Source organism: Castor canadensis, chromosome 1, assembly GCF_047511655.1.
Source record: "Castor canadensis chromosome 1, mCasCan1.hap1v2, whole genome shotgun sequence".
Taxonomy (NCBI): domain Eukaryota; kingdom Metazoa; phylum Chordata; class Mammalia; order Rodentia; family Castoridae; genus Castor; species Castor canadensis.
In genome coordinates, this window is record NC_133386.1 from 129,095,258 (window position 1) to 129,123,182 (window position 27,925).

At 44.0% G+C, this 27,925-nt stretch overlaps 1 protein-coding gene across 19 annotated transcripts in view; it reads left to right on the top strand.

Annotated features, from left to right (window-relative positions):
• Positions 1-27,925, top strand: part of Tenm4 (teneurin transmembrane protein 4) — a 2,881,475-nt gene that overhangs the window by 2,754,636 nt on the left and 98,914 nt on the right. For 16 of the 19 annotated variants that reach the window (XM_074081868.1, XM_074081866.1, XM_074081845.1 and 13 more), the window contains 3 exons: positions 10,095-10,280; positions 17,634-17,660; positions 25,027-25,173. In XM_074081868.1, the coding sequence (XP_073937969.1) occupies positions 10,095-10,280; positions 17,634-17,660; positions 25,027-25,173 (360 nt within the window). The remainder of the gene's footprint in view (positions 1-10,094; positions 10,281-17,633; positions 17,661-25,026; positions 25,174-27,925) is intronic. The other 3 variants (XM_074081929.1, XM_074081932.1, XM_074081953.1) reach the window with 1 other exon arrangement.

Sequence of the window (27,925 nt, forward strand, 5' to 3'; positions counted from 1 at the left end):
CGGGTGTCAGGTTTGTAAGATACCAGTTTATGTAGTAACACTGCTAGGAACCCTGTAAATCAGGCCATGACTATGGTCACCTGGCAGTACTATCAGAGTTCAAGAAAAAGAGAAATCACTTTCAATTGGGGGTGATCTGGGTGGCTTCTTGGAGGAGATGGGATTTGAGGTGAGTGATGGAAGTTGGCTATGCATCAGCAGAGATGGAAGGAGGAAGCAAGTACTTGTAGCACCTACTGTAGAAGTCAAAGGTTTGCAACATAAACAAAGGTAAACAAGATTATGGCATTTTCTAGACATTTCTAGTAGTTCTGATTGGCTTATCTGAGGATAGTTGTGGCAATAGTGAGAAGGGGGATAAAGGAGACCAGTAGGTGTCAAGAGTGTTAATGGCCTTGAAGGAGTTTAGGTTTTACCTATCATTGGGAACCAGTGAGAAGTTTTAAGCAGGGGTTTGACTTGGTCAGATTTAGTTTTTGAAAGCTTACTAGAGTAAGTATTGGCATGCAGTTTCAAGGTGCTTGGGGGACACCTAGGAGGCAGTGTCCAGGAAAGAGTTAGATAGATGAACTCATGACTAGGTAGAGAAACAGACCTTTTACCAAAGGTTATAATGGTCAGAGATCTTTGGAAAGAGAATTTAGTACCATCTGTCTCTTCAGTTCACCCTCTAGTCCCTAAAAACAGGGACTCATGAGCCCTATCCTTTCTTGTTATCCTGCAAATCAGACCCTATTTGTTGACCTCCTCTGGATTGGGTCTGAAGTCTTCAAATCAGGAAGCCAGAACCCTCCAATTAAGATGAATTGTGGTGGCTTACTGCTTCTTGCCAGAGGTACTTTGTAAGGGCTTGAAATCAAGTCCTGGGGGAATAGTGTGGGGAGACCTGCTCTGCACCAGCATCCCGCATTTCTCTTCCCTGCTCAGTTTGAGAGCTTGCTAAGCTCCTTGAATGAGGTTAAAGGCCGTGTGCTTTCCAAGGCTCATTAGCTTTCTGCCATCTCGATCTGTGGAACAGAGCCATGAGTTGGAGCAGCTCTGGCTGGCGGGTGATAAGGAGGGACATTGAAAAGCACAGGAGAGTGGCTTGGGTTTGGCCTCAATGTCTAGAGGAGACTAATTACGGTAAGGAAGTCAGACGCTCCTTTCCGCTACCTTCTTCCTCTTCTCAATTCTTCCTGAAACCGCACTGAGACTAAGAAGCCATCTGTTCAACTTGTGGGGAAGGAGTGTCATACTTAGAAAATGCTAGTGTGTAGGAAATACAGGAAGATCTTGACCTAGGGACAGAAAATTAACTTAATCTACTACTGTGTGCTGGGTAAGGTGACTAACTTTGTGCTTGTTTGCACACGTGGGAGTCCCTCGTGGATGGAGTAATTTCATATCATCTCTATATCCCCAGCCTTCAGAAATACCTGGCACATAGGAGGTGATCAGTATATTTTCAAATCGATTTTAAAATTCTGGTAGATAGATATCATTATCACTCTTTTATAAATGACATAGATGAAGCTCAAAGGTAGGCAATCTTTATTTCACATAGCTAGGAAATCACAGAGCAGGCTCTTGAACCTAGCTTCTTACGTGACTCCAGGTCTCTGCGCAGTGCGAAATCATAAAACCTTAAACGGTCACATGGCACACGCATTCCGACTCGTACTATTGGAACCTGACAGCACACGGGTGCAGTCAAATGACACATTTCCTGTGTAAGCCTCACTGGGAAATGCAGATTACTCTGTTATGGCAGGGTCCTCAGGGCAATGCAGGTAGACTAATAACCCTGAGAAAATTATCAGCAAAGAAATGCTTTGGGAAGGCAGGAGAAGGTGAAACCCCTTCCAGCTGGGACAAAGGGAGGGGATCTCAAGGAGGAGGTTGCACTAGAGCCAAGGCTGAAAACACATTCACCCTTGAACATGGAGCAAAGGAGGGCCTATGGAAATAGCATGTGCAGAAGCACAGAGGAGGAACCACAAAGTGCATCCATATCTCTCGTAGCCGTTTGCCTAACTGGCTCCTCCTCTGACTATTTTTCTAAGGTACATAGCAAGTTCTTCCTCAAGTACTGACCTGCAGGCCTCTACATGGAATAGGTCAAGGCACTTCCTTTCTCCGGACCTCATTTTCTGGTCTATGGAATGGCCAGAGAATCTCTGAGGTGCCTCTCATACTCTAATCGCAAAACCTGCTGCTCTGAGTCTCCTCATCTTTTTCTCCTTTGATTCTATACTACCCACAGGGAGTCTCCAAGGACAGAACCAGCCACTTCCTGCCCCGGATCAGCTCTCTTGGCTTGCCTTCCTTCAGTTTCCACTCTTCCCAGAGTCCTTGACCCCCAGCTGCCTTTCTTCATCCCTTGCAGCTCCCTTGTCTCTCTTTGTTCCACATCGAGCTTGCAACACCTAGAATCACCCCAGCCACTTCCCACTGGACTTCTGAGCTCCACCAGCACCATCACAGGACACTCATAATCTGTAACCTGTCCTAGGCCCACCCAGCTGCAGTTCTCCTGGCAGCTCTGCTCTCAGAGATTCCTTTCTCCTACCTTGCTGAGAACACTGAGGTCACCCCATTACTCTGGCTGATCTTTACACAGTCTGGGCCTCACAAGTCTCTCTGCCAGTATCCCTCTCCCCAGGGAATACACTACCCACTAAGCCTGTTCCAATTTTGCTTTGGATCCGATCCTCCCCAATTATTGAGAGGCACCTCAGTGGAACATCAGCCCCTTGCTCTCCCTGTATCTTCAAACCCTCTCTCTCCCTGGCTCTTTCCAGCACACAAACATGATGTAATTGCCATATACAGTAAACCCCACTTTATTTGCAGATTTATTATACATGGTTTTGACTGAGTAAGGTTAAAAAACAGAATCCTACATGTACACTGCACAGCTCAGGTGATGTGGAGAAGCTCTCAGTCAGCCCTACATTACTGTCAGTTGTGTTTAAACTCTATGCTTCCTGAGCACTCAGTTTTTCCTCAATGGCAGTCTCTTGGAACCACAGACCTGTGGATACAAAGGATCTACTTACCATAACAGATGTTTGCTCATGGAAGATATACATTCCACATAAGCCTGAGATGTCAGTATCTATACCTGTTTTGCAGGTGAGAAAGCTGAGGCACAGAGACAAAGTAACTCACTGAGGTTACATAGTTGGGTAGATGGATCGACAGTGAGGTAGCCTGGTACGTTGGATAGCTGTTTAGATGATGGAGCAATCCAGTGGACAGACTGATAGACAGGCAAAAAGATAAACAGAGAAATCAACAAAAGGAAAGGGCTCGATCTAATAGGCATTATGTTGGGATGAAGAAGGAGACTCAGACTCCAATTTCAGAGACTCTAGTCTAACACAGGCAATGATCTAATATACAAGCAGCAGTCAGGGAAGACTGTCAGATTACATCTGAGGTTTTGCCTAAACCTGATCCCACAACTGACAGACAAAAAAAGCTATGTTAATCAGAGTCACCTCTCATTCTAGCTAAGTACCTTTGAGCCAGTCACTTCATTCCTCCAAGCTGTTTCCTCAACTGTAATACAGGAGCAAAATACAGTCATTGCAGGGCTGTCACATGTGCCACCACCACCAGTTCTGAACATTGCACACACTTCATTCCCTCCTTATTTTGTCTCAAATGCTGGCTAATGTCGCTAGGACTTTTAAGTCCACCAGGATTTCAGAAGACTAGTGTTGAAACAAAAAAATGCTCACAGGAATCATTTTACATCGTTAAACACTCTATTAAATTTCTTGAGACCTAAACAATATAGGATAATTTTACTTGTTACTCCTTTTTAGTGCTAAATACAGACTTGAGAAGAATTTCCAGGAGGTCACGTGGGGCCCAGACCCTCTTTCCACATTCCTGCAATTTTAAAAACATCTTCAGCTGCCCCTGTTCCTTGCTCAGCTAGAAAGTGTATACTCCTTAGGTGAGGCCCCTCTACTCCCTACTTGTGTCACTTTTGAGCATCTTTCTAAGCAGAAGAAATTTTAAGGGAATATTATGCATAAATCTCTCCCTTTAGGGGAAAAACACACCTTCCCCTACCAGCTGTTTTAATGAACAGGATTGGAAAGTAAGTCCAGACAAATTAAAACATAGCTGTGATAGGTCCCAGGCTTCATCTGGGCTTGTATGGGGATTAACATTTAATGAGAAGAGCCTGGGGCAGCTTTTCCTGACATACTCACTTTTTGACATAATTACCAATGACCAAACCTTATATACTTTTTTCTCATGTGTTCACATCCTTCCATGTCATAGAAAGATAACAGGTGCAGCTCAGGCCATGGCATGAAGGAAGACATATAAGAACTGAGACTTTTTTAATTACACAGTTCACACTCAGAGACTGGAAAAGATGAGTGTCTGAAAAGCTTAGATGCCACAGAGACTGAACCTCTATGTGGATGTATTTGACAAAATAACTTTGGTACAATATGGCACTGAAATGAAATTGAGCCAACTGACATACACCTCTTCCATGGAACTTTAAAAACATCTATCTGCTCTTTCAACAAATATTTTTTGAAAGGCACACTGTGTCACACTTGAGCTAGAGTCAGGAAGCCTTGAGGGATAAACACTGGGCCCTGCCACCAAGTAGGCTTCCAATCTAGAGGAAAGATAACCCATGCCAGTGAGACAGGTAGGCAAGCAGGGGAAGCACTTGGGTTTGACTTCCTGTCAGAGAAGAGCTACTATATTCTTGGGCCTGGTCAGTACATCTGCAAGGCCCTGTCTAGTTCATGAAAGAACTTTATAAGTGTAGAGTAAGAACTTCAGGACAGTTGGAGATTTTCACCTGATTTCAAGATGAATCTCAGGTTATAAATAGGAATGGTTAAGTTTTGAGAATGTTGGGCAATGATGCCTGCCGAGTGACCTGAATAGGAGGTTCATATCCAAAGTCTGAGGCTGCTATAGAAAGGCATTTTGCTCTTCTGGAAGCCACTCCTTTGCTAGGTGACTTGGAACTCTGCTAAGACAGTATGTTTTAGGTCTTCATTAATCAGCCACAAACACAACATAGTTTACACAGTTTTTCAAATATACCATCCCCTTGAGTTATCACCATCCACTTTATGGTAATGGGAGAATCATTATTACTTCCCAAGGACTTACATTTAGGAAGTTGGGGAGCCAAATATGAAGCCAGTTCTATCCTGTGGTACCTCAAGATTCCTCCCTGACCCCAGCCCTCCAGCATTCAGTCAGAAAGCTCCGACTTGATCATATGCAAGTCAACTAGTAATTACCAAGTGCTCTATGGGACTGGTGTGTTGCAAAAGTCAGATTTCACTCTGAGCTCATGTGCTTGCTACTACATCGCATCTCCTTTTTAATAAAAACATGCTCATGTGGAATTTATTCTATTCTGACCATGTGCCAGGTACTATACTAGAATTGATACTCTTGCTCATGCTAGCTCACTCAATTTAATAGATTTAGGTTATGTCCATCTGCCATGCTAGAATTTCAACTCCTTCAGGTCAGGAAAGCATTGTGTGGGTCATCACCATTTGAATCCTCAGTGCCCACTGTAAGACTTGCACCCAGGAAATCAACCAAATAAGAGAGATTCTGACAACAACCCCCTGAAGTGGTTGATGTCAGCCCTGGTTACAGAGAAGGAAACCCGAAAGTTAGAGAGGAGCTGTCACCCAGATTTCACAAAGGACCATTTCCATTACGTAAAAGGCACACGAGCTGTCAAACACGTTGCATAGCACCATCCTGTTTGGATCTCACCAACCACTCTGCGACATTATAGCTGCTTTAATGTCAACGCAGAATCTGGGAAGGAAAAATGAAGCAGTGCCTTTTATTTCAAGGACAAAAATAATAAATCAAAGTATTTGGTGGGGGGAAAAAATGAGGACTACAACCTGAAATCACATGGTAAAGTAGCCTGTCGGTTTTCCTCTCCCATCATGCATTGGTGTTTTTTACCCTTAGTCAAATAGGCCCCTCTGTGTTACCATCAGTTAGCACCCCATAAACATCAAGGTCACCTGGTTCCGGCCCCTTCCATTAAAATGTGCAAGAGCTCACAACCCAGCTTATAAAGGGCTGGGGGAGGCGTGCCCAGCCACCAAGCAGTTAGCCTCATGCCAGGAGATCGTGTCCAGTATAAACTGGCAGGGAAATGGAGTGTGATCATAGTACAGCCTCCAGATGCAAAGAATGAGACCAAGTGTCTGGGAAACGCTGCCTAGAGGATCCTATTTCATCTCAGATATCCAGGGTCTGACTTGGATTTAACAAAGGAGAAGCAGTGGTGCAGAAAGGGGTAGGAGGGAACAAACAGGAATTTCCCTCACAGAAAGCCTCCCCCAGCATGTGGCTGTTCCTTGCTTTATTCAGAGGCTCGGTTGCCTTATCTGTAAAATGCCTATCTTGCATACTGTATCGTTCTGGGGACTGTTGAAGTGAGGGAAATTCAGGAGATGCCCACATGACCTTGTAGAATGTTTTATACATCTGGGTCTCAGTGTCCTCACCTCTGAAAAGGATAGTAGTCAGGTGTTCTTACAAGGCTGTGATAGTCAAGTGAGCAATCTTACGAGAAGTGTTCTTTATACTGTGAAATCTATACAAATATTAAAACAAAACTGTCTTTCCCACACATTACCTCATTTGGTCTAACGCCAGGCCTGTGAGACTGGTGAAGTGAGAATTATTATTCCCATTTTACAGAAATGGAAAGCAAGGCTCAATAGATTGCATAATGTTTAACTTGCAGGTTATTCAGCTAATAAGTGGCAAAACTATGAGTAGATTCCAGATCTGTCAGGTCTTAAGAGCCATGGTTTTAATCCATTGCACATAGCAAAAAGACGCACACATGAATAATGCCTATAGGTTATCTGAATAATCTTTGGGAATGCCAGTATCAGTTTCTGTTTTATTTGGACTATGATCTCTTGGGGGCCCAGATATTGTGTCTTATTGACCTCTGTATTTCTTGTATCAGGTATAGTCTCTGGCACACAGTAGATGCCTGTGGAGGATGACCAGATAAGTGAGTCAGTAGGAATTTTTTGATGCTATAGATCAGGCACTGAGAACCCAATGAAGTGGGTGCTGCCATCATCCTATTGTACAGAGGAAGAAAAGGAAGCTTAGAGCAATTGGCTGGGCCACACAGCTGAGATTTCGAATTACATCTGATTCCAGGACTTGCCCTCATCTTTTCCATGCTGTGACCAGACTAATTAATAAAGAAATGAAGTGAAGTCAGTCTTCCATATCCATGGGCTCCACATCTGTGGACTCGAATGACTGCAGATTGAAAATATTCAAATTTTTCCATCTGTACTTAGCACATACAGACTTTTTTCTTGTCATTATTCCCTAAACGATACAGTATAACAACTGCCTGCCTAGCATGTACACAGTATTAGGTGTGCTAATTAATCTAGAGATGATTTAAAGTGCACAGGAAGATGGGTATCAGTTAAATGCACATGGTATATCATTTTATATAAGGCACTTGACCATCCATGGATTTTGGTATTCTTAGGGAGTAGTCTTGGAACCAGTCCCCCTCAGACACTGAGGGACATGGGATGACTGTACCTGTTAGCTAAGAGCTGAATTCCCACAGGTAAGTGCAGCACAAAGCCTGCTTCTTCTGATCTTAGCACATTTTGGACTCCAAGTACACTGCATCTTTGGCCCCAGCTGCCTGTCCCTTTTCTGGTTCATGGCACAGTGAATAGAAGTGCTGTTTGCTGTTTGCTTTCACACCATCAACTGCCACTTGGAAAAAGTGCTGGGGAAACTCAAACACTAAGCCGATCTCTCCTGGGATTCTTGGAGAAAGCTCCAGGCAGAGCCCAGGCCCAGCTTCCAGAATCACCAGAAGGTCACTGCCCTTTCAGTGTGTGCAGAAGAGATAGGGGTGCCAGAGACAGGACCTAGGAGGGCCGGGGCCTGCAGGCTGTCATCTGTTCTCTTTAGGAAAGCCCAAGATGCTGTCCACGGGGAACTTGAACAGCATCCTGGACGGCTGCTGGACGTAGTAACACTGAGCTCCATTCATCCACAGCCCCACCTGCATGTGGGGCATTTCCATACCGACAGGTCTATAGGGAGAAGTGGTCAGATAGGGCTGCTGGACTTCCAGCCAGGCTAAGCAGCATGTATGTGAATTGTGTTTTATCCTCAGGTACCTGTCACCCTGGGCACCCTGATTCATTCATTACTTAACAAGCCTTACTTAGAATCTGCTCTATGCCAAGACTTGTCTAGGACACCAGCACAGTTGATCAGAGGTGATCAGAGGGAGGAGACCGAGTCCCAGGTTATTCCTGGTCTGACAGTGAGACAGGCACAGAGATAGAAAAGCACTGTAGCATATGGGATGAGAAGGAACAAGAGAATAACCACAAGATGCATCACAGGAGACTTGGAGGAGGCGGGACATTAAACACCATCAGTTCCCCCTGAAATAGAAGAGGAAACAGATACCCAAAGAGGAAGTGACCTTCCCAAGATCACACAACAAATTGGTGGCTGAGCAGCCATGGACATCACAACCCTCCAGTTTAAAGCTCACTGTCCTGCCTTCAATTTCAGGAACACTTTCTTGAGTTACTTGACCTTTGCCATGGCCTCCTGAATCGTCCACCTCCCTAAGCACTTGCTACAACTCCACTAGGTCAGCAGAGGGTGGCCATGCAGCACCATCGTACTGCCACACCCAGGAACTGTGTGTGGCTCAGCGAAGTCAAGGGACCTGCCCACAGTCACACGGTGCAGGTGCAGCAGCTCCGAGCCTGGTATAAAACTCAGGCCCCCATCTCCAGGTCAGAGCTGTCTCAGACGTGCAATGGGTTAGTGCCTCTTAGAAACATCTCCCTTCTGCAAGGAGGCAGGGCGTTCAGGGGCACAATGCGAATAGCAGCTCTTACCAATTATATTTTTAATTTGCAAACATTGCATCCATTGCCTTCCAGGTTGGTAAGGAAGGTCTGAGCCCAAGATCTAATTTTGTTTTCTTTCCTTTTTAAGAAGTAGCTAGAGTATTAGCAGCCTCCAGACCAGTAGTGTGGCTTAAAAGGACGTCCTGGGCAAAGGCGACTTCACACAGGTGCCAGTTAACCCAGTTGAAAAGAAATGTGAAGTGTTGGGATTTTCACATGAATTTCAATACTGTTGGGCCACGAGTCATGAGTCAAGTCCAGGTCTCCATCAGAGCTCTGGCAGAGAGGACCCAGGACACGGGTATTCAGCCTGTTTCCTAAAGAATAGTCGTGTTCTGGAAGCCTTCACCACCTCCACCTACAATAAGCTGAAGCAGCTGCTGGCCTGGAGCCCAGGGGGCTTCTGAATGAGGCCCTGTGTGTTTTGCACCGTGCCACAGACTGGCCTTTGTGAAGAGCCCAGCAACTCCACTCTGGCCATGAAGTGGCCCCTGGCTGTTTGCTTTGGATCTGAAAGCCTATGTAGATGGTGCTTGGAGTGAGGGGGAGGAAGCAGTGAGCTGGAAACAGAGAATAAACTCAGCAAAAGCACAGGACAAACTGTGGGTTTTGGACAACAAGCCATAGTGTACCCATGGGACAGGGGCCCAGCCTCCCTTTCACACCACTTTCCTTAGAGTAAGGGTGTAGTGAAGCAGGCCCAGACCTCTTCCCGTGACTCCAGCCAAACCCACAGTGCTTCACTTGGCGATGGGGACTCATCCTCACTTTGTTTCCACACATAACCGGTTTTTAATTAAAGTTGACTTTTTCTCACATCTATTCAGAAGGCCAGTCCCTTTTGGAAGTGACAAGCACAAAAGCAGAGACAGACTGGCAACAGGAAAAAACAAATAGAGCAGATCCCTGCGGTGCGCCCTTTTGGGTGGGGAAGCAGGCACAGAGCAGGCTTCTGCCCAGGGAACTGTTTTTATCCCCAGGGTCCTTGTCCTCCCAGATAATCTCTCGCAAGCCTCTGCAATCACTCACAGAGCCTAGGTAGAAAGCCAAGTGTGACCCTCGTTCCCAGCAAGAACTCACTCAGTATTTGTTCTGTTCTCTACCCTTCCTCCCCTGTCCTCCCTCTTCCTTCTGCCTACACAGAGATCTGTGCTGCTGACTGTGGAGGCCATGGCGTCTGCGTGGGAGGCACCTGCCGCTGTGAGGATGGCTGGATGGGGGCAGCATGCGATCAACGGGCCTGCCACCCGCGCTGCACTGAGCATGGGACCTGCCGCGATGGCAAGTGCGAGTGCAGCCCTGGCTGGAACGGCGAGCACTGCACCATCGGTAGGGCTGCAAGTCCCAGGGCACCTTGTCTGCTCTGCAGGGCACTCAGGGCCGGCCTGGGCCCCATTGCATGTGGGGAGGGGCCGAAAGTCCTTTCATCTGGTGACATTATTACTGGCTTTTCCTAGACATCAGGTAGATTTAAACTCACCATTTGGCATTTTCCAATTCATTCTTCCCAATTTGCATTTCCCAGGTCCCAGTTAGCCAGTTTTGCCCTTTCTAAGCTAAATGCAGTACAGCTCTGTGCTCAGATGAGTCAACGGAGCCACTAAGCAGCTATGATCAAGTGCTGTCACCTCTCTGAACCTCAGTTTCGTCATGCGTAAAATGAGAACAGTATATGTAGAAAACTTGGCACAGCCTGGCTCACAGTGGAATGCTCAAAACATGTAACCATTATTTTTCAAGTTCATTACCTAAATGAGGGGCTCAGGCTCAGCTCCGAGCCCCCCATTTCCACTATCCCAAGAGGCCCCCAAAGAGGCCTGGAATCCCAGGAAATCTCTCCACAGGCTCCAAGCCACATCTGCATCCCTCCCTCCTTGTCCTCAGCTTCAGTCCTGTCTGCATTTGTCTCCTTTCTCCTCTCTTGGGGCTCTCTCCCCAGCCCCTGCTAAAGCAGCACTGTTAGCAGCTTTAAAAACAAGCTGATCACTTGGTTCCCCTCTCTCTGCTTTTCCTGCTGGTTTTGTTGATTTTAAACACAGCCAGACGTTTTGCTTGGTTTATTATCCTGGAATGAACACTCACCAAAACCTTTTATTGAATCAACTGGCTATGTATGTGATTCAACTTCCTACTCCTCCTTCTTCTTCTTTTTTCTTTCTTTCTTTCTTTTTTTTTTTTTTTTTAAAGAAAGGGTCTATGATTGGATGGTGAACACAGGATCTTAGAAGGATGGATTCCAGGTGCCTTCCTGGCTCAGAAAGTGACCTCTTGGGTCTCAAAGAAATTGTATGACAGGCCCTTAAACTTTTGAGGGACAAAGGACTTTTAAACAAACCTCTTACCTCTTGGGGGTTTTTTAGTCTTCATTCTTTTTCTTTTGTTGTTAGTTCATATTCTTGGTCCTTTGCAACATAACTGAGTTTATAATTGGCTATGGAGCATCTTACGTTCATTAGTATTAGTAAGAATGGCTTCTCGTTTTTGAGTATTTACAACATGTCAAGCACTGAGTTAAAGACTTTAGCTGCGGGTAGCTGCGTTATTTTATGTTCCTAACAAAGTGAAGAGCTATGGGTTTGTTTTTTTTTTTTCTCTTTTTCAAGGACCTGAAGAACCTGAGGCTAGCGGTCACATGACCTTTAAAGAGGTAGAACAGGAAGTTGAAGCTTGATTTTTCTCCTCACAGAGCTGTTGGCTCTGCAATCTTTGCATGATAAAGCCCACATTTCCACAGAAGGCAAGGCACTCACACCCTCCCCAGAGGCTGTGCCCACACTCCTCACAGAGCCTCCCCAAGGTAGTGGCAGCCTTCCTGATCCTCCACAGCAGAATGTGAATGTCATCTCACTGGATGCTACTTGATGGCTTCTTTATGTCAATGTCACCCTTTCCTAGGATTGTTGTGGAAGCCCCTTAATGAGAAGTGACCCTGGTCATCTGAGGAGCCCTCTTTTTAAACTCTATCTTCCCCTCTCATTCACTCTTCTGCATGACTGGGAACAGACTGACCTTTCAGCATCCCTATTTAAAGGAAAAAAAAAATCAGAGCCTAAGGAGAGAGCACTCTGTTTTCTATCACTTGCTTATAGAGTTCTTGGCTCACCTTACCAAATTCTAAAACATTTATGAATGTCCAACTTTTATAAGATCAAATGACTAGGGACAGAGGGAAATTATTCTTCTGACCCATCATAGATGACTCATGACAGGGCGTGGGGCAGGCTGAGCTACTTCTAGTGACTTAGGGATATTCGTCAGCCTGGCTTTATTTTGATGCCAAGAGGTCAAACCATCCCCACTCCCTCCCCTGGTCACCCAGTGTCACTCTTTAAGAAGAGAGTCCTCCTTGGAGTTGCAAATGCTTTTTCCCCTTCAGATAAGAAATACGTCAAGGTAAATGTGCAGGAAGTAAGAGGAAGGTTGACAGTCCTAAATACCAGGAAAATGTCATAGGACATTGAAGAAGTAATGGACTAGTCATAGTGGCTCAGATGAAAGGACTTTGGCTCGGAATTCTATTACCTGTCATTGTGTGGTGAGCATTTTCTTTGTCCTGGTCTAATTTCCCTGCATGACAACCTTCTCTCTGTGGGTCTCTGCTGTGGCCAGCTGCATCCCCATGAGAAACCAGATACCCTGATGCTGAAGGAATGCTTCAATAACCTTGTAGGACATAAAGGAAGGGAGGTGCATAGTAGAGAAACAATGGCGGGTGCCTTCCTTTTCTTGTTGAAATAGAAATGAGAAGAAAAAATCCTTTTTTAATTTTTGACAATAACAAGAAACATTTTCTTATGTTTCTAGGGAAATTCACTCCCTTTGAGGGTCATTTAGGAAAAGAAAAAAAAGGCACTGATATGAAAAGTTAGATATTTAAAGCATTAGATTTTCTCTTGTTATCAGATTTCGTTATTATACAGTGGGTCATTATCGTGCAGATAGTTCCTACTGTAATCTATTCATTTCCCACACCAGAGAAGGAGGAGGAATCCGTGACACTAATTCAGAGACCTCCTTGCAGAAGGAGAGAAAGAGAAAAGGGTCTGTTTATTTACACGCTGCTGCCCTCCATAAACAGGAAAGAATGACTTAATTACCTTACAGCATATGAAGCTGGACTCCTATGGCTAAGTCCCCAGTTTATGAACTTTTTCACCTCAGTGCCATTTCCCGGAGCTGGTTATTATAGTAGGAATTAAATGTGTTCTTTTGGAGGCTTCACTGCCCCCCTTCCCGACTTACCTTTCATGAAAACAACTTAGTTTTTCTCAAAAGAGGTTGGGTATTCAGAATAAGAGGAGAGTTGACAGTGGATCCTCTTTAATGATAGTATTTTTTTTTTTTTTCAAAGAGCAAGAACACTTGAAATTGAGTGAAACCTAATGCCTTATGTTAGGAATCACTATCTGTTGGCATTGGGAAGAAAGGTCATGGGTGACAGCACTAAGGGAAGACCACATGGTTGGTTGGAGCACAGTTTTCTCTCCTGGTGAATCACAGAATGGGGTAGCTGGAGGAGCTTCCCAGGGGTGGCAACTTCTGGCCCTCTCCTTCACTGCTCACAGACCTGCACACCCATCAGCCTGAAACTGGTTCATCTGCTCTTAAAAATAGCCCATGGAGAAAAAGGGATTCTTTATTTTTGTTCTTTCTTCCTCAGCACTAAAACTCTGACTTGTGTCTGTGGAACCCAGTTTTCTTAGCCTAGAAGTTAAGGGAAGGTAGATTGATTTGGATCTTTTTCTCAGCATATGATCTACACAGAGTCATCAAAGGCTCTTTTCTAGATATATTATGGGTTCTCCAAGTCCAGGTCTTGACCTCTAATTTCCCTAGCAAAAGTTGAAAATCATAGTTAAATTTTAGAAGGTGTTCAAGTTTTCTCCTATTTCTTTGAAAAGGCTACTAACATTTTGGATCAATTCTATGGTGATTATTTTGTTCACCTCAGCTCCCTCATATATGAAGTCTCAAAACACATGTTGGAAATGCCAGCTTCTGATTATATTTATAAAATTCCAACCTTGACCCCAAAGCTGTGATTGTTCAAGATGCCAGATATACAGAATTATTTACTCAACTTCAAGAGAGCTGTCCAATCATATAAATCCTGATTCTTAAACAAAAGCCTCCTCTGGGAGTAAAGATCAAAATAATACTCTGATGATGCAATTGCTTGAGTGAGCGAAACCAGACTTTGTGATAAAGGCAAATCTTAAAGAAAGCCACAGAATATTCTGGAACGCTTTGTCCACTTTTGAACAGCAGTGCTCAGGTTTCTTTTTTGTAATCAGACCATCCTTCACCGAGAGCTTACAAGTCACTCTGGAGGTGTCAGCACCTGGGTGATGACCCTATGCTTTTTCATCCTCCAAAGCTTTCTCTCACATCAGGACCTGAGCTCCAATAAGACACCTGCTGACAAGGAGAGAGAAATGTACAGGGACACACCTTGAGCTGTCAGAGTGAGAGCTTGGTTGCTGATGGTTCTGGGGGATTTTACCACACGTGGTAGGGGTGGGAAACTGGAGGAAGGCAATTGGATTTTGTGGGTTCCTCTCAGGGTGGGAGCCATTGGCCAGTCCTTCATCTAAAGATAGAAAGGGCAAGAATGCATACAGGATCTTAACAAACATGTCTTCTTGGTGGTTTGTCATTCACCCAAAACAAGTTCACCTGATTATAACCACCACACACACCACCTGCTATGGTGAGTCCAGTTGAATCTGGCCTAACATGGACCAGGGATACCACTGTTGTTGTTGACCTGAGACTCCTGGCAAGTAAGCATGGACGGGCTCTTGCCATGTCCTCCACAACTTTGATAGAAACCCCAAAGCTTCTTGAGGGCATCCTGAGAGAACCTCTATTGGTGCAGGCAAATCAAGGAAAGAAGTTTTCATGCTGGTGGTCATAGAAATAAATGCCAGAGATCTAAAACCTCCTGGACCAACCTCATGCCAAACTCCCAGAGTCCATCATATATGGTTGTATACAACCACTCTCTTCAGCTTCTCACCTAGTGGCAAGAAGATAGGAGGAACCTAAGAAACATTTTTGCAGTGTCAAAGAAATGTGGTCCAGGAGGAAAGATGACTCTCCTGTCTTCATCTTCTGATGTCCTGAGGAGAAAGATGCAGGGATTTTGTGAAGCTTTGTCTCTGACTACCATGATAAAAACTAACTGACTTTCCATCATCTCCTCTGAAAGTTGACACTTTGAAATCATGAATTTTAACATGATGTTTTAAAATGAATTTTAAAATCTTAACATATGTGTCAAGATTTTCAAGAAATAATAGCAACAATAGTGTGGACTTCAAATGTGTCTTTTATTGGACTTCAAAGAAGACCCAGTTGTCACTTACATTTTCAATGGCCAGAGATAAGGAAGTGCTGTTCCTCCCAGAAAACTCCAGGACTTGGTATTGACTGGCTGTTATCAGCTTTTGGGTTCACTGTGTGGCCCGAGGTCTCTTTGTAGCAAAGGAATCCCTTCTGATTTGTGGAGTCAGGATTTGAAGTTTCAATGTCCACACTTATCTACTTAAAACCCATACTGTGGATTTAACCTGAACGTGCTTCAGTTGCTACCACTGGCTTCCATTCCCACCTATGGTTCTGGAGAAATTAGCAAGCATTTTAAAAAGGTATTAGAAATATTCTTATTTAATAGAGATCTTTATTACTATGTAGTTCTTGAAAATGACATGGCATTTGAAGAGAGAGCTCTCTGAAGTCAGACCTGGGTTTCAGGAGATTATCCTGCACAGTGAATATAATCTTCACAAAGCACCAGCGCCATGATACTACCATTATTAGTTTGGAGACAATCAAGAATGTTTTATGTTCAGAGAGCTCAGAGGCAGCACGGTAGTGCATCATTGGGATCCCAAAGGAGGAATCCCTGGGAGGGAAATCTCGGCTCAGTCTGCTTCTGCAACTGGGTTCAGAGTTATTGTAAGAACGTATGATTAGCACCCTCCAAGAAGCTCTGCAGATCTGAAATCTAAGAAAACCTCCTGAGCCAGGACATGCCCGTGTTCTTGTTCTCTCGTGACAAAGCTCTGTGACAACCCAAAAGATGATGGCTAAAACATTTTAGACCACTTTACAAAATTAGATGATTAAACTTGTCTAACACTAAAGTGACAGATGAACCAAAAATCCAGGAAATATTCTCATTAGTCAGAGATGTTTCCTGGGTTGTTTTTCATGGGGGCAGTCCCCATGCTTCTGGTTTTTTCTTCATGTGGATGTCCCTGTGCTTGGCATTCCACAGCTTTTGTTATCCACTCCAGCTCACTAAGCCATTCTCCTTCACAGTCCCTTCTAATATCCTGCTATCTCATGGACTCCCAACATTATAAGAAGGAAAGGATGCATGCAGGGCCCACTAAATCTCCTTTTCCCAATTTTCCACTTGGCTTTGCAGCTTCCAGGAGCATAGTTTATCTTGAAACAATAACTGCATGGATACCTGAACTAAGAATGTAGCCTTTCATTCACCAGGATTTTAAGGCAAATATGTATTGACAAACAGCAACTGTATCTGACTATTCAGAGGGTTGAAAAAATGAAGTACAGTTTTTTATGAAGTAAGAATGTTGTTACAGTTGATAGAATCATGGGGCTTTTGGAGAAGTCCAATCCCCCTGTCACAGTTCAGTCCTATCTTGTGGACTTTCGGTTCGTGTGTGAAATTGAGCTGAGGATGGGTGCAGCCTGGCTGAAAGCATTGGGTGCTTCAGGAGATTCCCCTTTGCCTGACTTTTGTGGGAACACATTCAAGGGAGGCATAAGGAGTCAGAGAAAGGAAAGCTCTTATAAGCCCAGAGAAGGAAGGTACAAAGTACTACTAATGTATGCTAGGGATGGAGAGGCTACCCCTGCCCTGAACACACAGGCAGGGACCCCCATCTGCCCCTCCATTGGAAAATCAAGCACATGTCATTCTATCTTTTGAGTTAGTAAGCATTAAGAAGTGGTCAGGTGTTTTATTCCTCGTTTTCCACAGTAACAGCCATTGACATACACCTCACATCCTATGTAAGATGCACAGAGTAGGGGTGCATCTTACTTGAACACCAAGCATTCTGCATTCAAGTCTATGTGAGCACATGTGTACCTGGATAATTCAAAAATGGCATACAACCAGCTAGTGATATATTTGACCAAAGACTCAATCCACTTCCCTAGTGCATTTCAGAAAAGATATAAATTTTACATATTTTGAAATTCTAACTTTTCAGGAATATGTCTACCCAGACAGCTTGTTCTTGGTATAGCTGCTTCCCCCTGAGGGAGGTGGGCTGCTGCTCTGGGTAGACAGAGGAACAAGTTCTAGATTTCCAGTAATTTTGGACAAACGTGACAGAGCAAGAGTGTGGCCACGTTTGCAGCTTCCCATTCTCCTTTCTCCTGTTTTCCGTATCCATGTGTCTTCTTGTTGATATAATCACATGATCCCAGAATGAGTTGACCTTCCTTTTGGCCCTTCTTGGAGAATATGCCTGCTCTCCTTCCTTCTCTCCCATGTCATTTGTTTTTGGTTTTATTTTCCCCATGATGGCAACATGGGCACATCTCCCTGTGTCTTCTTAGCACCTGGCATGGTTATGTGGCAGGCAGCACTGCATTTCCTTGGTCCTACCTTAAATGTCCTGTCTTTTATCTCCCAAGCTCACTATCTGGATAGGGTAGTTAAAGGTATGGTCTTCCTTCCTCTATTTTCCTCTTGTCTTTGTTTATATGTGTTTGTATATAAGCATAAAAGAAGAAATGTGTATATAAAGTGTATATACACCCCATAAGCATGATGTCTAGATGCTGCCACACCCCCTAGCTTTGTCATAGCATCCACTGCCCAATATTGGTGGATTTGGGGAAACAAGGTGGTTGATATACCTGGAGTGTCATTCTTCACCCAAGTCACTCAGATCTGTTTGTGACATTGCCATTGTGCTGTTCTCCCATCCCACACACCTACACCCTTCACCCTTTCCACCCTATTTCATGTCACCCTGCCCATCCCTTTATGGTACCTGGTCTATCAGAATTAAGATGCTGGAAACCAGGACTGGTGGCCTGAGAAAGGAAGAAACTAAAGAGTAAGCTAAGAAATCTCAAGGCCTACATTCTATTACTGTTGTGTTTATTCATCCAGGAACCACATATAAAGCCCCCACTGTACACTAGAGACAGGTGCTGGGCTCTGGAGACAAGGGCAAAGCAGACTGTGGCCTTAGGGAGTGGATGGTCTATCTGTTTCTTGTTTGTTTTCCTTTCCAGAGAAGGCCTGGGTTTGGTAAGTTGTATCTTTGAGGAGTATTCCCTAAAGACAAAGTAATTCCTAACATTTTAAACATTTATGTGGATTAGGTGATGCCTAATTTTTCAAATAGGCCTCATTGCTCTAAGTCTCAGGATGATCATATTTGTGTGCTTTTAAAGGACTCGAAGTTCCCTCAGGAGAACTATCATGTCATATTCATCTTTTAATCCTCCAACCCTGACCCAGCTCTTGGCACAATACATGTGCTCAGTAGTTGGGGACTGCCAGGTCTTGAATCCCAGCTCCCACACTGGACACACTGAGTGACCTCAGGCAAGTCACTTCAGTTCAGGGTCGTCATCAATAAAATGAGCATGAAAGCTCTCAGGTTAGCCCGAGGATGATGAGTGTGATGGAGTGGAGGGCGTAGTACATGTGTGGGAATGATGCACAACTGATTTGAGCTATGCCGTTTTATGATCATATTCCTACTCTCACCCTTAATTTAGAGAAAGACTTAATTAGCCAGATTAATTTCTGAAATTATAATGGAAAAGGCTAAATTGGCTTTTAATAGAGATAGCAGCTACTGTTTTAAAACATATGGAAAAGGTTTAGAGACTAGTAACTGACGAAATGCCTTTCAACTGGGGCGACTTTGCCAATACACCAAAGGTGTTGCTAGGACCCATCGGATAGGTGAGAAGCAAGGCTTCTTAAGTTTCACACACTGGCCCTCAATAGAGAAGAAAATCATTCCAGCAGGAAAGAATAGTACCTCTAAGCCTTTTTAAAACAAGCATTTCACACTTTATCATCATTAGAACAAACTAAATTTAGTAATGGAATTATTATTTGACAGAGGTTTTCCAGGTATATGAAGTGCTTTTACATCTATGAGTCCTCGGAATTTTTTTAATGAAACAGATATAAGTATACCCATTTGATTGACAAGGGAAATTGAAGTTGAGGAAGTTGAGTGGTTCCTCCTGGGTCACACTTACAGGAAGTAAATAAACTAGGGCTTTGGATATCCTGCCCCAATCCACAACTCCAGCATTCTTCCTCCTATCACCGTAAGTCATCAACAATGTCCCATGAGTTCCAATATTTTTCCCTTCAAATCACAGCTTCCAAAGTGGCACCTTCCCTGAAAAGTGGCCTTCATCCTCTCTCAAACGATCTGTTCTGAGCTTTAGATGAAAAAATATCATCACTGGACCCTTAGTTGGATTAAGTCAGTAATCCAACTGCTTTAAAAGACAAATGTTTCTTGGCAAAAATCTTGGTCTGAAGCAAGCCCTCACCTCGCTGATGTTCTAGATAACAGCACTAGTTTTAAAAAAGAGTCCAGAAGCCTGTACCGTGCAAGCTCAGGATTTGTCAAAGTAGTATATATATTGATGCAGTTCAAAAAAGGCACCTCCTTCGAGTTGCGTTCTTAGCGACTAAGTAAACAACAGTCACTCAACAAACATGTTAAACTCCTTTAAGTGCCAAGAAATCTTGACACCGCAAAACAGAAATGCCCCTGCTCTTGGAGTGCCTACAGTCTAGAAGTCACTAAGACAATTCCAATAGAATGTGATGAGGGATATAATGGGGGAAGTCAGAGGCCACTTAGGAAGGCGGCCCCCACCAAATTAGGCAGGAGTCTTGTAGATTGTGGAATTTGACCTAGAGTGCAAGAGAACCAAAAAAGGTTTTTGAAGCGGGATGGCACACTTTTGTGACTTGGAAGGATCCATCTGGTCATTTTGTGAAGAAAGAATTGGTGGGCGGTGAACATTGGAAACAAGAAGGGCAACTAGCAGACTATTGCTTTCATCTAGATAAAAAAAAGTTTGTGACTTTATATAGGGAAATGAATGTAGAGATGAAAAAAGTACAAAAGAACCAGAAAGAAAAACCAAGAAAGGAGGGCATTTGCTATGTGGTGAGTGTATTCCATAGCCCCCCTTGACATTGAACTAAAAAACAAATACCTCAAGGATTCTGCAAGTCTCCTAGTCATATCCGCTGCCAGCCAGCTGCAAGAGGGCTGCTTCATAGATTGAAGCAAGACATGGGAGACAAAGCGATCCCTTGTCATTTAAAGGGCATCGTTTCTTTTGAAAAGCTTAGCCCTTCTCTAAACCTTAAAACTACATTATTTTGGCTCTAGCAAGTGCCTGGCGTGAATCCTTCCAGAGGGGATTGTGAATGTCACTTGGGCTCTCTGAATTATTGAGGAGTTTCAGGGTTTGTGAAATTAATGAGCTTCCTCTGTGAGGAAGGATGGGCATATTGCTTTAAGAAAGGCAGCAAGTCGCCCTGGAGGAGACATCCCCACGCTGGCTAATGGAGACGTGAGGATCTCAGGAGCAAACTGTGGAGCGAGAGTGAACCTCTTTCTACCCACAGGCACCCTGAGGTCCCCTGAAACCAATGGGACAGTGCAGGTCCTGAAGGTGGAACGTAATCCATTTAAAGAAATTGACTGTGGATAAAGTGTCCCTATGGTTCCATGTTAAGAGCATCCCTTCCCTGGGGATACCCACCCCTGAAGGCGTTTACATTCTCCAGGCAGCACAGAATGTGAGCAGTATCACCAGAGCAGGACTCCCGAAGGGGACATCATAGAATATAATATTACAGGGCTATCAGAGAAAAAGAATTCTGAGGTCAAGCTGGAAAATACTCTGATAATCAAATAAGCAGTTTTCTTTAATAAGGGTCTTAGCATTCAGTGTGGCTTTCTAGGATAAGAATATGGAATGCAGTGTTTTCCAAATGTATTTAACTACAGAAGCTGCTTTTTGAGAACAATTTAGAACAGTATTTCACAGAGTTCACTGGGAGAGGAATTGTTTACGATTGTAGACATGGTGGTGCACACCTCTAATCCTAGCACTTCAGATGCTGAAGCAGAAGGAGCTCAAGTTCAAGGCAAACCTGGGTTACATAGCTACACATCCTGTCTCCAAAAAAGGAAGGAAGGAAGGGAGGGAGGGGGGAAGGGAGGGAGGGAGGGAGGAAAGAAAAGAAGAGAAACAAGATTCTGAGATGCAATCTTAATCCTCCTGGAACAAAGCAGGGTATAGATAAACAGAATACAAAGTTATGGGGCAGGAGACACACCTCATCTCCTTATGCCCACAGTTTCACACAAGATCTAGTATCTGGTAAGTGCTTGAGTACCAACTCTTGAATTTAAGAACAGATTCGTTGAATCTTTGTTGTTGACCTTCTCTACTGGGCCAGTTGTGCTAGACTGATCATCTCATCCAGACACTCATTTTATGAGTCAGGACACTGAGGTCAAGAGAGGAAAGGTAACTTTTCCCACCGATGTCCATCCAGACAGGTAGGAGGTATCGCAACCTGGTTCTCCTGTCTCTTTCATTGATTCATCTCAACAGGTACATACTGTGTGCCCACTACTGTCAGGCACCGGCTTAGGCCCAAAGTTTCCTTCCTAGAGTTTATTTTCTAATGGTGGGAGTAAGATCTTTAGCCTAATTGCACTTAAGTTACTTGAGATAATTTTTATCAGAAAGACAATAGGAGTAAGTGCTTTCCCAGCCCCTAGAAGGACAGTGTGCTAGGACAGAATCCATGGGCCTGGATGTGTCTCTTGGCCCTGCCACCATGCCCCTGCCCACCACACTGCACGCTGACCTCATGACCATGTCACCGGGTTGCCTTCTCCCTTCAGCAAGGTTCATATTTGTGAGACTTGCAGCTTCTGATCCAAACATTGGCACCATTTGAACTGGTTTTCTGGCTTTTGAATTTTCTCAGTGAACTTTTACAAAGTTAAAACAGATTTAATAGTAACGGCTGTTATTTATTAAATATCTATTTAGAGTAGTAACTGTATATCTATTATCTCATTTAATTCTCTCAACAACCCTTCGAATTAGGTGTTACCTCCATTTGGTAGATGAGAAAACTGAAGCACAGAACCATTTTTCAGTCATCACATGAGAAGAAGGAAGTAAAATAATGGTGCTAGAATTTAAACTGAAGTTTGTCCATCTCCAAAGTGCCCACTGTTCAAAGACATGGTTTTAACTAAAAATTTAGGATTAAATGGTATGAAGTTGGAACTTCCCTGAAAATCAGGACCTGAAATTTTTAGCAAGTTATTTATTTTAGAAATACTGTATGTGAAGTACCTAGCCATAGGTAGACCCTCAGTACATAGCAGCTGTCATTGTCATCATTGTCTGAAAGCATCTCAACCAGAAGTTGGAAAATTACAGCCCATAGACCAGATCTAGCCCATTTCCTACTTTTATAAATAAAGTTTTATTGGAACACAGTGGTCCTCATGCCTATGCAAATCATGTATGCCTGCTTTTGAGCTACAGTGGCACTTCCTACAGTGGCATAGATTCCTTAGGCTCAGAAGCCTGAACTATTTCTATGTGGACCTTTACAGAACAAGTTTGTTGATTCTGATATGATAATTGCCTCAGTTTCCTATTTTGCCTTTCTGTGGTAGTTATGGTACCAACTTAGGATATTAAGTGCTCTCTGCTCAAAGTAGAGAGAAGGTAAAGGTAAGGAGGGAATTCAGAGTCTGTACTGCAGCTGAATGCCAGGCATTCATTAGCATACCTCGTCTTATTGAACTTCCCCACGCCCCCATGTTATAAGTAAGAAGACTGAGTCTCAAAGAATTTAATAACGTGCTTGAGTCTCATGGCCACTCAGTGGTGAAGCTAGCCTTTGGGATGACTCCCAAGCCTGTGCTCTTAAACAAAAGGCACTGTTTGCTTCTTATAAGAAGCTACCTCTTACAGCAAAAATAAAATCGTCTTCTAGAATATTATGATTGGGCTCTTTTTTCTCCTAATTCCAAATATAAATGAGACTTAATTGAAAGCAACTCCCAGCTGGATGGACAAAAAATTGAGAAAAGGGAAGGCTGCTATTATTTGGATCACTAGGAGTAGCTGTTTGGGCTGTCAAGTCAAAATGTCTAGGTAGTCACCTGCAAGTCACAGTGCTGCTCCTGGGACTTGCTTTTGGGGGCAGCCATGCTTGTGGCTTCCCATCTTTCCCAATAGCTTCTGCTGTACAAAAACCACATGTTCCTGAGTTACTCCTAAACTTCTGGAAGTATCCTTCCTAGGCTTGGAGTATATATTCAATAAATGTTTCTTCCTTTGAAGGGAAAACACAGGGGCCAGATTGGTTGGTTGGTTGCTGCATGTGGAAATAAACATTTCCTTTCTCATTGTGGTGACAGTCAACTATTTAAAGTCCTTGAAACACTAAAGTTTTAGATTCTGATTGATAAGCCACTCAGTGAGCTCCTGCATCAGCCCAGGTCTCATACTGGACAACCACTTTTACATTTACTGTTCCATTTAAGAATAATGAGTCAATTCCCATATTTAATGGCAGAATATTCTATCTACAGCTATATTTGTAGACATGAGCTGCTTTTGATTCCAGAATACATTAAGCTTTCCCATCCATACCTTCCCCTGAGACCAGGCAGGGCAGAGAAGAGAAGGAAGGCATACCGTATAGGCACAGGAGTAGTTTGGTCGCCACTTGGAGAAGAAGGTTGGTAGTTTTGTTAAAATGAGATTTAAGTGGTAAAACAGAATCTGAAGTAAACCATGAAACTTAACACATTCTCAGGCATAGATTTCTGAACCACGAACTCAGAGGGGCTTGAAAAGGTGATAATCCAAAAACCTGTAAGTTGCAGGTGACATGGCTCAAGTACTAGAGCACCTGCCTAGAAAGCATGAGGCCCTAAGTTTAAAACCCAATACTGACAAAAACAAAAAAACCCCTATAAATCTACTAGAATAGTAAAAAAACCTCCCCACCTTCTCATAGGGTCAGAGCAGAACCAACGCAACCTAAATATTGTCTGACCCTTCTTAATCAGGCCACCTGTACCCTCTCAGATGACCACATTGTGTCAAGTTCCCACCATGTTTTTTTATGACTCCTTCAGGGTATTTCACAGTGAATTTTTTTTGCTTATACAAATTTGTGTCGTTTGATAGGCTGCCTGCTCCTAAAGCATAAGAGCTAGGTCCTACATGTCTAGGGCTAGCCCCGAGAATGTTCTCAACAAGTGACCAGCAGGCAGTTAGAATAGGTGGACAAAACGTGAACAGAGCAGCCTGCCTGTACCTACCTGCCTTTGCACCCACCACGAGTTTTTCTCCCAATAGCTCCTCTGGATACAGAGCCCTCTTCAAAGGGTAGTGTAGACATGATGGTAAGAAAAAGACCCGAGTCTCTTCCTCAAAGCAAAGACAATTGTTAAGGAACTTAAAAGTCTATGGGCCAATAAAACTGACTGGTGACAAGGTTTGAAAGCAAAGTTCAGCCCTTAGAGTGATGTGCAGAGTGTGAGGAACAGGAGGAGGAAAGAGGGAGATGTTGGCTTTGCTCCAGACAGCCACCAGAAACAAGGGAGCACAGGACAGTAAGTGAGAGCAAGGATCAGGCAGGAAGCTCCAAAGGCACAATAGGCTGAGCCAAGCTCCAGCATCCCCATCACATATGAAAAGAGGGAGAAGGGCTGGAGATGCTGAAGGTGTGGGTTTCAGATCTGTCTCTCCCACTTCTGACTGCAACCTTAACAAGTCCCTTTGCCTCTCTGAGTCTCGGCTGCCTTCTCTGAAAAGTGACGATCCCTTATGGTCCCTGCCTACCAAGGCTGCTGTGACATTGTGTGCTGATGGATGGGAAAGTGTCACTTAAGCTGACAGAGAGTGAATGTGTATGATAGCAGTTGGTATGGGAAACCAGACCACAACACTTCTCTTCTTTGTCTTGCAGAGGGTTGCCCTGGGCTGTGCAACGGTAACGGCAGATGTACTTTGGACCTGAATGGGTGGCACTGTGTCTGTCAACTGGGCTGGAGAGGAGCTGGCTGTGACACATCCATGGAAACTGCCTGTGGAGACAGCAAAGACAACGATGGAGGTAGGGTGCTGGCATGTACAGGCCCTGGGCAACTCTGGGGACCAAAGACACAGGGGAAGGTGGACCAGCAGCACTAGCTATCCACTCAGAGGGGCTACAGGGCAAGCAAAAAACTACATATGTGGTCTAAGGAGTGAGCACATATCTCTAGTTGTTCTAGTCATTAAAATTAATGAATATAAATGATATTAATTTGTATCCAGCAGCCAGTCTAGAGAAGAAGGCATAGAGAAGAAAGAGTTTTCAAATAATTCCACAGTGGAATGAGTTGCCTGGCAGGGTTACACGTTCCACCTCATAAGAAGAGGCCAGCCAGTCCTATACCCTAGGAGCTGTGGAGAGGTGCTCCTCTAGGTAAAGGAGGTTTGGTTACCTGTAGTCAAAGTCACAGGTGGTAACCCTTAAAGTACACCAAGATATACTTTACTCCCACACTCTCCTCTCTGTGGGTTAGTAACAGTATTTACCTGTTGCTTTGCATTTTTTTTCTAGTGCAAGGCAATCAAAATCTAAAGGGCTAGTCTTGTGAACATTCATTAGGTAAGAGTGAAGAGACCTGGGTTCTAATTCCAACTCTGATTTTGACTCCTGTGCACACTTAAGCAAGTGACTTGATGTCTCTGGACCTCATTCTCTCTATAAAACAAGGCCTTTGAACCATGAGGGCCATTCCAATCCTTCTATGAGTCATAGAATTAGCTTTTATTTTCCTATTACATAAACTGGAACAAATACAGTCATAATGTACTCTGCTTTCCTACCAGGAAAATGCTTGGTTCTACCAATCTCAGGGAATGAGCAAGTGAGTAAAAAAGATAGAGACCAGAAAAAAACACAAAAGTTTGCCCTTCCTTTCTAATGGTGGCCAAGCAGTTGGCTTAGTCCACACGTGTTTAGATTGCTGTCTTTGATTTATATCAAGGACTCTCATATGCAGCACTGAGAAGGAATCAACAAGCCAGAAACTCAGCATTCCAACCTTTGGAAATTTCTATCTAGAGTTTTTCTAAAATCGCAAAGCTCCATAAGAATCCAAGTGTGTAACAGTGTGACTACTTTGGTTCATTTGCCTTGAGTTGGCTCCATCACCCTGGAACAGCTGTTTCGGACTATTGGTCTTTGTCTGGGCCACCCTACTATCCTTCTGCCTGTTGCCTGAATCCTGGAGTCAGCTGGATCTGATCCCCCGACCTTGGGCCCAGGGGAGTAACTGTCAACAAGGCCTTGATGGTGAGGCAGAAATGGTAGCTACATGTTCTGTTTCTGAGATTTCACAATGTTGAAATAGCCCTTAACCAATCTGAAACTTGGATAGTTTTCCATTCTTATGCTGCACCAATATCCAGAGTCTCCATTATGAGACCAGGACCAGGGCTCTGTCAGGTCAGAGATGGGTTAGTCCCATCTCTGCCCTCCAGGAGCTCAAATGAGGGAGAAAGGCTCAAAGTTGAAAGTTAATGGACTGTGCTGAGTACTATTGTAGGATTATATGTTGGTCATTGTAGGAGGAGGAAAGCATTCATTGGGAAGGTAATACTTCAACAGGAAGGGGTTTCCTGAAACAGAAAGGACTTTCTGTTCAGACAGACCATCTTGGGGAAAGGCTGGGCAAAACAGGGAAGGGCACCAAGCATCCCTGTCTTCAAGCAAGACAAAAAGCAATCACATTTGCTCGACATGGAAAGAGATGTTGGCCTACGTTACATACATGACTTCCTCAGCAACCCCCTTCACTTTTTGTGTGTGGGCTCAAATCCAATGATGAACAGCAACGTTCATGCAATAGAAGAAAAGAGGAGAGAGGTCCTACCGTGGAGTCAGTCCCTTCTTAAGAGTCCAAGATCTAAGTTAAGGTCTCCAAACAGTTGCGAACATCTGGAGAACACATGTCTTTGAGATATGTGAAGAGAGAGTACACTCCTCCAGCATGCATACAGGAATAGCTGACAGAACAGCTTTCCCACTGCCATGCCTCAGAGCCAGGCCTCCCAGCACTGGAACTCACCAGTATTAATATGGGTCCCAGGCACAGAGTAGCACAAAACCCCACTACTTTGGTGGGAGAAAGAGTTTCTTGTCATAGGAAATGGGACTGATTCAAACCCCAGACAAATGGAGCCTTCTCCAGCTGCTCTGAGAGAAGAGCCAACAGGAAGTAGAAAAGAACAGCCAGAGGGAACTCTCTCTCCCAGTTGAGGGATCATATACCTAGTGCTTTGATCATGCTATGGACCATAACGAGCTTGTATATGCTTTTTAACAAAGCTATACAAAAGCACTATGATGTGAATTCATTTGCTCACTCAACAACTGAGTGTCTGCATTTCATCAGACCCTATCTTAGGTATAAAGCTTCAGAAATAAATAAGACCACAACCACTGTCTCTCCCCTTGCAAAGTTCATAAGGTAGAGAAAAGGGAAACAGGAAGTCATTGCAATACAGTGGGATTGCTACTGCAATAAAAGAGAATCCACTCATTCTGCTAATGCTATCAGGTGCCTGGCTCGTGGTAATATGGTGCCTGTCCCATGGGCTTCCACACCAGCCAGGAAGACCTCCCATGGGTCATCACAATTGGAAATACAACCATCTGGGGAGGACAGACTGTCTTTGGCTTTGGGTTCTCATCTGTAAAATGAGGAAACTTCTCACTCTGGGACCCTTTAAATTCAGTGGACTCTCCACTCATGGGAAAGCCCAGAGGAAGTACAGAGGGCCCCTGCTTTGCAGGGTAGCACAGGAAATTGCTA